The 12298-nt window shown below is 39.9% G+C and overlaps 1 protein-coding gene across 11 annotated transcripts in view; it reads right to left on the bottom strand.

Moving 5' to 3' along the window:
• The window catches only part of VTI1A (vesicle transport through interaction with t-SNAREs 1A), a 376929-nt gene that overhangs the window by 35399 nt on the left and 329232 nt on the right, over positions 1-12298 (bottom strand). For 4 of the 11 annotated variants that reach the window (XR_007471300.1, XR_007471302.1, XR_007471301.1 and 1 more), the window contains exon 9: positions 22-134. The exons of the other annotated variants lie outside the window; for them this stretch is intronic. Coding sequence is in view for 1 of the 4 variants with exons in the window: in XM_033421031.2 (XP_033276922.1) it covers positions 23-134 (112 nt within the window). In the remaining 3 variants the exon portion in view is untranslated. The remainder of the gene's footprint in view (positions 1-21; positions 135-12298) is intronic. 11 annotated transcript variants of the gene reach the window in all.

Genomic DNA, 12298 nt, shown 5'->3' with positions numbered 1-12298 from the left:
CTCATCAATGCATTCAGATACCTCAGGTTCTGGAGACATCCTCATCGCACCCCCGCCATGACCACGCATCTGACTCCCCATTTTGGTTTACTGCCAATGGAAGTAGGATTCCAAAGGGACACCTCTTTTGAGATCTAGAAGCAAGAACAGGGTGTGGTGGCATGCAGACCATGTTCTCTAAAACACATGCCTTAACTACCAGCCATATTCCTTAGTTTAAGGCACTAATTGACATGTCTAAAAACAAATGGCAAGCCTTTGCACAGAAAATATTAAAGAAAGACTGGAAGGAAGTGTAGCCAAGCAGTACCAGTGTTTGTATTTGGTTGGCGAGTGTTTTTTGCTTTCTATTATGTATTTTTACATTTTCTTAAATTGTATATTATTACATATATAATTATTATTTAAAATAATGCTAAACTAAGAATTGAGTAAATTGGAAAAAGAAACATAATACTTTCTTCACAATGTTATAAGAAAGAGAGAATGTGTGAGGAAAAAAATTAACTTTTTTGGTGCCTTATGCTTTCCAAAGTACTTCACACAAATTCTTTTATTTAATCCTCGTTACAAATCTGTGACAAAGATATCAATGTTACGATTTTCCAAAGAAGAAAACTGAGGCTTAGGGAGGTTAATTTGCCCAAGATTGCACAGCTAGTCAGTGGCAAAGCTGGTATTTAAAATGAGGTCCAGGGGCTTCCCTGATGGTGCAGTGGTTAAGAATCCGCCTGCCAATGCAGGGGACACGGGTTCGAGCCCCGGGAAGATCCCACATGCCGCGGAGCAACTTAGCCCATGCGCCACAACTACTGAGACTGCGCTCTAGACCCTGTGAGCCATAACTACTGAAGCCTGCGCACCTAGAGCCCGTGCTCCGCAACAAGAGAAGTCACCACAATGAGAAGCCCGTGCACCACAATCAAGAGTAGCCGCCGCTCACCGCAACTAGAGAAAGCCCGCGCGCAGCAATGAAGACCCAACGCAGCCACAAATAAAATAAAGAAAATAAATTAAAATGAGTTCCAGTTTCAAAGACCATGTGCAGTGCGTGGTGGGAAGAATAATGGCTGGCATCACGGTGTATCTTATACTGTAGCTCACTTTGCATTTATGAATCAAATCAGGGATAACAACATCTGTTCTTTTTTTTTTTTTCCCTACCTGAAAGCTTCTTGTGATGTTCAAATTAGATCACGCATGTAAAACCAGAGAAAATGCAAAGTTCTTCTCAAAGAAATAGAGTGATATGACAGTATTTCATATAACATTGGTGAGTTGAAAGTTGCCATAAATACCATTGGGATACTGATAATTTTCAAAGAAAAATATATACTGAAGTAGAATACTAAAACTACACTGAATAAATTTGTTCTTGATCATTCAGAAGGTATGAGAGTGTCTTGTCCTATTCTGCTTGTCATTAAGACCACCAATTTTCTTGCGCATGATATATTAGGTAAAAAGCAAAGATTAAAAACACTATGAATATTAGGATCCTAATTTTACAAAAGGATAAACTTGAACAAAATCTGGAAAGAAATACATTGAAATGAAAGTAATGATTGTGTTTAGATCATGGTGATTTAAAAAAAATCTTCTGTGACTCACCACATTTTCCAAATTTTTTTGTAATGAATATGCACTATGTTTACAGCCAGAAAAATAGGCACTGTTTATCAGCCTCCACACACAGAGACAAAAACATTACCTTCCTCCTTGGATAAGACTGCAAAATAAATTCTGAGCTTTGCGGTTGTTCGAATTCTGGTGAAAAGTTTATTTGGAATGCATTTCAAATCTTCAAACGAGGAGTACAGCTACCCCATTTTCTTTAGACAAGTCAGGCTTGGTCTGCTGAGGGCTTTTGCCACATACAACTTGTGCAAAACATCAGAGGTCAAGACACCGGAGACTACACAGCGCATTCGGAGAATAAAACAGAAACACGTCTGGGACTGCCATGATGTTGCAAGGATGAGAGTGCCTGTTCTGAATTCTAGAATGACTTGCGTGTGCATGGTGGCCTCAGAAGGGGACCTGTGCTTCCTGTCAGAGCACACGATCGATCGGTAGCTTAGCAGAAAAGTGTCACCCTGTTTGAGAAAACAGGGCGCAGTTCAGATTTCAAGCAGTGCCCCGAGGAAGCTAGTTTTAAGTATATAATTGCGTTTGTAGCATCTGGCATTTTGCACACTCCGTTTTTATGACTTCAGCATGACACATGTGCCGTAAGACAGACGAAAGAGAGATTAAGTGTGGGATATTGGAGTCATGTTGAATATTCCCAGCATCGAAATATTATAATATGCCCTAGAGGTTATTCCAGGGCCAAAGAAAACCTTACCAATGTACAGAACGTTGGAATGGGGAAGACTTGGCAGCCAGGGAGAATAGGGATTTACTTCGCTTACTAAGCCAGTACACAGCCTCAGATGCTAACACGCACTGATAGGAAATGCCAACATTTCAACTTAAATCAAGACTCGAGCCTATAACGTCGACACTTTGCCTTTCAGCAGAAGATCACAAACAGCACAAATCTGGGTTTCTTGTACTAATTGGGGAGGTTTTCTAATTTGCTTATGATATCTGCCTCATGGAGAGCTAATCTTCCTCCAGTTACCTCCTAACGCTGCCTGAAATAATCCGCTTACTTCTGGTCTGTCCGCAGCACTTTATATCAAATAACACTCGCTTCCTTAACTCAGCCACAGCAAAAGGCAGCCGCAGCCCTGGCCCCGTGCTTCAGCGTTGCCGGGCGTGCGTGCGACGGTCACAGCAGATGCTTCTGCGGACAGAAGCCAGGCAAGGAACAAGGGTGCAGCCAGGCTTCTGAATAAGTAAGAATGATGAAATGCGTGCTAAACGGCACTAATTAACAACTGAGAGCATAATCTGATAACTGTTTTGAAAAGACTGAGACATAATTTTGCTTTCTCAGGCAGGCAAAATATTGCAGGGTGATCACCAACCTATGTAATCAACATTCAAACTCGCTTCAAAACTTTTTTTCTAAACACCTCCCCCCAACCCCCTATCCTTTTGAAAGGTTCACGTAAACATTTAATGACACAGCCTGGAGGTTTAATTGACACAGGCAGGCAGTGCCATTTCAGTAGTATTGTTGCCCTATCTTGACTCACTTTTAACGCGTTAGATTTTTAAAAAAGAGTTTTGGGGAAGAAAATGTTTTAATTTTCATAAAGTAGAATAGCCTAGAATGCTAATGCTCATAAAACACACTGTAAGTGCACAGGCTTGGGGGGATCCCCAACAAACAAAAGTGACGCGAGCTGTGGTGTGATGTGGCGGGTACAGCGTGGTACCCAGGTGAGAGCCAGGCTCTCTTCCCAGGTGGGCTCGGCCTGTGTGACCTTAGGCAGGACACTGTCTCCTTCTGGGTCCCCATTTCCTTGTCTGCAAAGTGTTGACTGCAGGGGTTTGCAAGAACTGGAGGATTTCTAAGATTCCTTCTGCCACTAAGCGTCTCCGGTCATTAATCGAAAGGTTCTTTTTTTTTTGTATACATGGGCCTATTCTAAACAAGCGAACCCAGCATTTCTTTCCCCTTCTATGCAACGCATCATATTTGAAAACACTTCCCTCACATTTTCCGAGGTTACTGAAGGGAAAAAAGTTATATTGTTTAATCCTACTTTATAGGAGTTTGCTCTTTTATTAGAGAACAAACCCAGAACAGTGATCAGTAAGGTATATGTACCCAAAGTGTGGGAGGAGGAGGGAGAAGGAGAAAGAGGCTGCCTTCAAGTGCCTTGTGGAAATGTATAAAACAAGCAGCGAGATAGTCCTTTGCCAAACACTGTCATAAATTTTTTATTTGGCAGCTAACATTCTCACTAGTTTTCTGGGCAGCAATTGGGACCTTTAGCAAGAAAGGTGCAGGAGAAAAATACCTTGTTTAGAGATGTTTTCAACACTTTCTGGGATTTTTCAGAACTTCTGCCTGCAGCACATTTTTACAACTACAGTCTCCAATCACCTGACGAGTGGGTGGTGGGGTTGAACTTTTTTCTTTAAAAAAAAAAGAACATAGGGAGAGAAAGCGAACAAGCAGTGCTCCCCCCTCTGGCCTTCCACTGCGCCCATCTTTCTTATTTTTCATGGTAGGTATTTCAGATATCCAAGTGCTTAGTCTTCTCCGTCTAGACAAAAAACTGAAAATAGAATGTACCTTTTGTTGAGTCTGATACTATCTATATTGTATTCCCAGATGATAGAGATAAATGAAACAGGCTGATGACTAGGCCATTTTTCTTCAACAGTTCTGCCAAAAACAGGTCCCACCTGTTGCCTTTGGGTCAGTTAATGGGCAAAGTGCTGCCCTGGATTTGAAGCTGATGTAAGCACATGCAAAGATTCGATTTTGACAGTCACACTGCCGATGGGGAAATGAATGGAGTGAAAGCTCGTGGAGCTGGTCATTACCAGTTCTCAGGGAACCTCAGCCACTGGAAGCTCTTTGAGGAGGAGGGCTGGGAATTCTGGGAAGTAAGGGGCCAAAAGCCACAAGGAGTCAAGGCTAAGGCCTTTCATTGCAACCACATCCTACATACTTTATACAGACTAGCAAAATTCTTCGACAGGGGACTTCCAGCTCCGAGTGAAGAGGTCAACAAATTCACTCCCCCCAAAACAAGTTTAAAACTGAACAATTGTTAAAACAATCTTTTCAGGGCCCTGGATAATGACTGAAGGCAAAACACAAACTGAGAAGTGTTTATTCATAGAAAGCTGACAGAACTTTGGGTAAGAAGATCCCCACCTCACCCTCTGGCTTAGTTGGCTAGGAAGATGGTTTTATCAGGGCAGGACTGCCAGAGGAGGCTGACTTGATTTGGAGCAGAAGGCAAAAGCCAGTGGCATTGCCAATAAAAGTAGCAAACTCTGTAGGAAAATGAATGGGGGAAACAGCACAGTTTTGCTGGCCTGAGGTGGCAGTCCTGGTCGGGATGAGTGACAGATCAACCAAAAATGTGATGGGGAGGTTCTGGAAATGAGAGAGCCATAGATGTGCCAGATAAGCTCTCCACACATCTTTTGTTGATTGGGAAAGTATGCGTATATGCTGGGGAGACCTGGGAGACCCCAGTGAAAAGTCAAAGCCAAGGCAGGCTTGAGAACTGGCTGAACTTTGAATGTTCTCTTCAACCCACATACAGATCGCTTGGCAGAGGATGGAAGCCTTACGGGTTCAAGGTTTTTGAGCACAGTCTTTGCTCAGCCATTGGCTGGCCACTAAGCTATGTGTGCAAAGGGGCAACCCCTAGGAAGCCAGGCTCATAAAATAAAAATAAGAATTAAAAAAAAAAAAAGCAACAACCGAGCAGACTGCAGGGGAGATAGATCCTGCAGATTATGTTCAGGCAAGCTACTTAAAACTATCAGAACCCTGAGTTGTTGCAACATATCATCTAAAATGTTTAGTTTTAAACAAAAAATTATGACATGACAAAAAGAAAAGAAAGATGAAAAAGGATGATCTATATTCAAGGGGAAAAAAAAGCAGTCAATACAAACTGATTCTGAGTGACTTTGATGTTGGTTTAGCAGACAAGGACTTCAAAGCAGCTAGTGTAACTTAGTCAAAGTCTTAAAGGAAGCTGTATTTAAAGAATTAAAAGAAATTATGATGACAATGCTTCAACAGATAGGGAATCTCAATAGAGAAAGAGGAACTATAAAAATTCTACAGTTGAAAAATACAATAAATTAAATGAACAGGAATCAGTGAACTTGAACATTTGCCAATAGAAATCATCCAATCTGAAGATGAGAAAGATAAAAAAAAATTGAAGAAAAATGAGCAGAGCCTCAGAGACCTGTGTGACAAGGGCAAGAATATCAACACATGTGCAGTGGGAGAGGGAGAGGGAAGGAGAAGGAGAAGGGAGAGAGAAAATCTTGAAAGCAGCAAGACAAAAATAACTCGTTATGTACAAGCAAACTACATTATGATTGATAGCTGAATTCTCACCAGAAACAATGGAGGGAGAAGACAGATGAACATATTCAAAGTGGTAAAAATGTGGGTGTGGGAGTAACCTGTCTACCAAGAATCCCATATCTAGCAATAGCATTAATCACAAATGAGGGTGACATAAAGACATTTCTAGATAAATAGTGAGGGAATTTTTTGTTAGCCTTACAAGATATACTAAATGAAGTCCTTCAGGCTGAAAGGAAATGACACCGCAGGGTAACTCATATCCAGAGAAAGAAATGAAGAACACTGGAAATGGTAAATATGTGGGTAAATATAGAAGACTGTATATATATTTTCTCTTATCTTCCCTTAATTTCTTTAAAGAACATAAAGACTGCATAAGCAATAATTATAAGGACAACCATCAGTATTGTTTGGTTTATAATATATACAGATTTGACAATTATAGTACAAAGGAAGAGGGGAAAAATGGCCATATTGGAATAAACTTGCTATATTTTATTAGAACTAAGTCAGTAGTAAGCTAAAGTAGATTGTGAAAAGGTAGAAGATATATTGCAATTCCTAGAGCAAAGAGTAAGAAAATAACTATAAAAAATGTAGTTAAGGGACTTCCCTGGTGGCGCAGTGGTTAAGAATCCGCCTACCAATGCAGGGGACATGGGTTTTATCCCTGGTCCGGGAAGATCCCACATGCCGTGGAGCAACTAAGCTTGTGTGCCACAACTACTGAGCCTGCGCTCTAGGGCCTGCATGCTACAGCTACTGAGCCCACGTGCTGCAACTACTGAAGCCCGTGTGCCTAGAGCCTGTGCTCCGCAACAAAAGAAGCCACTGCAATGAGAAGCCCGTGCACCGCAATGAAGAGTAGACCCTGCTCGCCACAACTAGAGAAAGCCTGTGCAGAGCAACGAACACCTAATGCAGCCAAAAAAACAAAATATAGTTAAGAAATCAGCAGATGAATTAAAATGGTATACACACACAAAAAATCTATTTTAAAAAAGAAAGCAGAAAAGAAGAATGAGAGGAAAAAAAGATATGAGGCATATAGAAAACAAAGAGCAAAATGGCAGACATAAATCCAGCAAGATAAAAAATCATACAAATGTTACTGGACTAAATAATTCAATCAACAGCAGATCGTCAGACTGGATAAAAAAGATCCAACTTTATGCTGTCTACAAGAACATATGCTGTGTAAAGAGACACACTTTAGATTTAAAAGCACATATAGGTTGAAAGTTAAAAGAAGGAAATATATATACCATGCAAATAGTAAACTTAAGAGCATTGGAATGTCTATATTAATATCAGACAAATGGACTTTAGGACAAGAAACATTCCTAGAGAAAAAGAGGGTCATTTCATAAATATAATAGGGTCAGTGTATCAAGAAGATATGGCAATTATAAACATATAAATACCTAACAACCAAGTCCTGAAATACATGAAGCAAAAATTGATTGAAGAAAAGAGAAATAGAGAGTTCAATAATTATACCTGGAGATCTCAATACTCTGCTCTTGAAAAACTGACAGAATAACTAGACAGAAAATCAGTAAAGATATAGAAGACTTCAACACTATCAGCCAACTTGACCTAATTAACTTTTTTTTTTTTTTATTGTTATTTTTTTGTGTGGTACGTGGGCCTCTCACAGCTGTGGCCTCTCCCGTTGCGGAGCACAGGCTCCGGACGCGCAGGCTCAGCGGCCATGGCTTACGGGCCCAGCCGCTCCGCGGCATGTGGGATCTTCCCGGACCGGGGCACGAACCTGTGTCCCCTGCATCGGCAGGCGGACTCTCAACCACTGCGCCACCAGGGAAGCCCGACCTAATTAACTTTTATAGAACACCTCACTTGATGAGAGCAGAGTATATATTCTTTAAAAAATTACATGGAATATCCCCCAGCATAGACCATATGTAGGCCATAAAACAAGTCTCAACAAATTAAAAAGAAGTTAAATCATAAAAAGTATGTTCTGCAATCACAATAGGCCTAAATTAGAAATCCACAACAAAAGAAAGTAATTTGGGAAATCCCCAAATATTAGAAAATTAAGTAAGAGACTTCTAAGGAATTCATGAGTCAAATAAGAAATTACAATGGGAATTATAAAGTGTTTTGAAATGAATGAAAACAAAGCAATAACAATCAATACTTGTGGGATGTAACAAAGCAGAACTTAGTAAAAAATTTATTTGCCTAATTTGGAAAAAAAAGTTTCAAATTAATTATCTAAGCCACCACATTAAGAAATTAGAAAAAGAGCAAATTAAGCCCAATATAAGCAGAAAAAAAGGACTAAGGGTTAGAGCAGAAATCAACGAGACAGGAAACTGAAAATAAATGAAATCAAAAGTTGGCTCCTTGAAAAGATCAACAAAACTGATAAACTTTTAGCCAGAATGACCAAAAAGAGGAAGAAGACATGATTACCAATATCAAGAATGAAAGAGGAACATCACTACTGACTTAATAAAAATTAAAAGGACTATAAGGAAATATTTGGAACAATTTTATACCAAAAACTAGACAATTTAGGTGAAATGTACAAATTCCCAGAAATAAACACACTATAAACCATGACTTAAGAAGACACAGAAAATCTGAACAGACCTATGACAAGGAAATAAATTGGATTAGTAATTTTAAAACTTCTCACAAAGAAAAGCCCAGCATCGTATGGCTTAAATAATGAATCCTACCACATATTTAAAGAAAAAAATAATGCTTATCCTAAAAAAACACAAAAAAACAATACTTATCCTATGTAAACTCTCTTAGAAAATAAGGGAGGAGAGAACACTTCCCAACTCATCTATGAGGTCAGTATTACCCTGATACAGAAGCTAAAGACATCACAAGAAATGCCCAACATGAACATAAGACACCAACATCCTTTATAAATATTATCAAAATGGGGGCTTCCCTGGTGGCGCAGTGGTTGAGAGTCTGCCTGCCGATGCAGGGGACACAGGTTCGTGCCCCGGTCCGGGAAGCTCCAACATGCTGGGGAGTGGCTGGGCCCGTGAGCCATGGCCGCTGAGCCTGCACGTCCGGAGCCTGTGCTCCGCAACGGGAGAGACCACAACAGTGAGAGGCCCGCATATCGCAAAAAAAAAAAAAATTATCAAAATGAGTCCAGCAACATATTAAAAGGATTAAACAACATGACCAAGTGGGATTTATCCCAGTAATGCAAGGTTGGTTTAACATATGAAAATCAATTAATGTAATATACTGCATTAATAGTATAAAGGACAAAAACACATGATCATCTTATTAGACACAGAGAAAACATTTGGCAAAATCCAATACCTATTCATGATAGGAACTCTCAACAAACTGGAATAAAAGGGAACTTCTTCAACCTGATAAAGGGCATTCATGAAAAACCAATAGCTAATAGCATACTTAATGATGAAAGACTGAATGATTTCCCCTTAAGATATGGAAGGAGGAAAGAGGATCTGCTCTTCCTACTCCTACTCAGCCTTGTACTGGAGGTTGTAGCCAATGCAACCAGGCATAAGAAAGAAATAAAAAGCATCCTGATTATAAAGGAAGAAGTAAAATTATCTTCATTACAGATGACATGATTCTGTATGTAGAAAATCCTAAGGGATCTACAAAAAAGCTACTGGAACTAATAAATGAATTTAGCAAGGCTGCAAGATACAAGATCAACATACAAAAATCAATTGTGCTTCTATGTACTAGCAGTGAACAGTAGGCAAATAAAATTAAGAAAATTTAATTCAAATAAAATCAAAAAGAATACAGAACTTGGGAGTAAGTTTAACAAAATAAGACCTGCATGCTGAAATCTACCACACATTGCTGAGAAAAATTAAAGATCTAAATAAATGGAGAACAAGTCCATATTCATGAGTTGGAAAAATCAATATTGTTAAGATGGCAATTCAAAGCAGTTCATATCAAAATATTAGCAGACTTTTTCTGTGGAAATTGAAAAATAAATTAAATGTATATGTAAATGGAAAGAACTAGAATGGCCAAAACAATTTTGAAAAAGAATAAATTGGAGGACTTACATCACCTGATTTCAAACTTACTATAAAGCCACAGTAATCAAGATAGTATAGTATTGGTATAAGGACAGATATATAGATCAATGGGACAAGATAGAAATTCCAAAAATAAACGTTTACATTTATAACCAATTCATTTTTCTTTTTTCTTTTTTTTGTTTTTTTGCTGTGCGCGGGCCTCTCACTGTTGTGGCCTCTCCCGTTGCGGAGCACAGGCTCCGGACGCGCAGGCTCAGCGGCCATGGCTCACGGGCCCAGCCGCTCCGTGGCACGTGGGATCCTCCCGGACCGGGGCACGAACCCGCGTCCCCTGCATCGGCAGGCGGACGCCCAACCACTGCGCCACCAGGGAAGCCCTATGACCAATTCATTTTTGACAAAAGATCCAAGGTAATTCAATGGTGCTAGGAGAATTAAATACCCATATTAAAAAAAAACAACAAAAACTTAGACGATTATCTCACACTATGTGCAAATATTCAAAATAGACCATAGACCTGAATATAAGAGCTAAAACTATAAAACTTCTGGAAGAAAGTCTTTGTGACCCTGGGATAGGCAAAGATTTCTTAGGTAAGACACTAAAAGCACAATCCATAAAATAAGAAATTGATAAATTGACTTTACCAAAATTAAAAGCTTTTACTTTTCAAAATTCACCATTAAGAAAGTAAAAGGACAAGCCATAGCCTGGGCGAAAATATTTGCAAAGCACATATCCAATAAAAGACTACTAGCCAGGACCATAAAAATGAAAACTCAAAATTCAACACTAAGAAGACAAATAACCCAATTAAAAAATTATAAAATTAAAAAAGAGCTGAATAGGACTTCCCTGGTGGTACAGTGGTTGGGAGTCCGCCTGCCAATGCAGGGGACACGGGTTTGACCCTTGGTCCGGGAAGACCCCACATGCTGCGGAGCAACTAAGCCCATGTGCCACAATTACTGAGCCTGTGCCCTAGAGCCCGTGAGCCACAACTACTGAGCCCGCATGCCACAACCACTGAAGCCCATGTGCCTAGAGTCCGTGCTCCACAACAAAGAGAAGCCAGCACAATGAGAAGCCTGCGCACCGAAATGAAGAGCAGCCCCCGCTCTCCATAACTAGAGAAAGCCTGGTGCATCAACGAAGACCCAACACAGCCGAAAATAAATAAGTAAAAAAAAAAAAAAAAAGCTGAATAGACATTTCACCGAAGACTACAAATGGCTAATAAGCATATGAAAAAAATGATCACTTTCATTAGTCATTAGGAAAATGCAAATAAAAATGAGATAGCACAGCACACCCACTAAATGTCTCTAATCAAAAAGCCTAATCCAAAGAATACCAAGGACATTCAGTCCTCAAACATTACTGGGGGGAATGTAAAATGGTACATCTACTTTAGAAAAGTTTGGCAGTTAAAAAAAAAAGTTAAACATATACATACCATATGACTCAGCAATTCTTCCCTTATGTATCTACCCAAGAGAAATGAAAACACATGTCTATGCAAAATTTGTATGCAAATGTTCACAGCAGCATATTTATAATAGTCCACAACTTGAAACAATCTAAGTGTCCACCAACTGGTGAATGGATAAACAAAACGTGGTTCAGCCTTACAGTGGAATACTACTCAGCAATAAAAAGTAATTGGGAGGGCTTTCCCTGGTGGTGCAGTGGTTAAGAATCCACCTGCCAATGCAGTGGACATGGGTTTGAGCCCTGGTCCAGGAAGATCCCACATGCTGCAGAGCAACGAAGCCAGTACGCCACAACTACTGAGCCTAAGCTCTAGAGCCCATGAGCCACAACTACTGAGCCCACGTGCCACCACTACTGAAGCCCGTGCGCCTAGAGCCCGTGCTCTGAAACGAGAAGCCACCCAATGAGAAGCCCGCACACAGCAACAAAGAGTAGCCCCCGCTCGGCGGAACTAGAGAAAAGCCTGCGCGTAGCAACAAAGACCCGAGGCAGCCAAAAATAAAAATAAATAAATAAACTTATTTAAAAAAAAAAGTAATTGGGAGATTGGGATTGACATATATACACTACTATGTATAAAATAGATAACTAATGAGAACCTGTTGTATAGCACAGGGAACTCTACTCAATGCTCTGTGGTGACCTAAATGGGAAGGAAATCAAAAAAAAGAGGGAATATATGTATATGCATAGCTGATTCACTTCTCTGTACAGCGGAAACTAGCACAACATTGTAAAGCAACTATACCCCAATTGAAAAAATAAGTAACAATCTACTGACACATGCTGCAGTAT

The sequence above is a fragment of the Orcinus orca genome, chromosome 14 (assembly GCF_937001465.1).
Source record: "Orcinus orca chromosome 14, mOrcOrc1.1, whole genome shotgun sequence".
Lineage (NCBI taxonomy): Eukaryota > Metazoa > Chordata > Mammalia > Artiodactyla > Delphinidae > Orcinus > Orcinus orca.
Note: the sequence above shows the minus strand (reverse complement) of the source record. Positions and strands in the feature narration are given on the sequence as shown.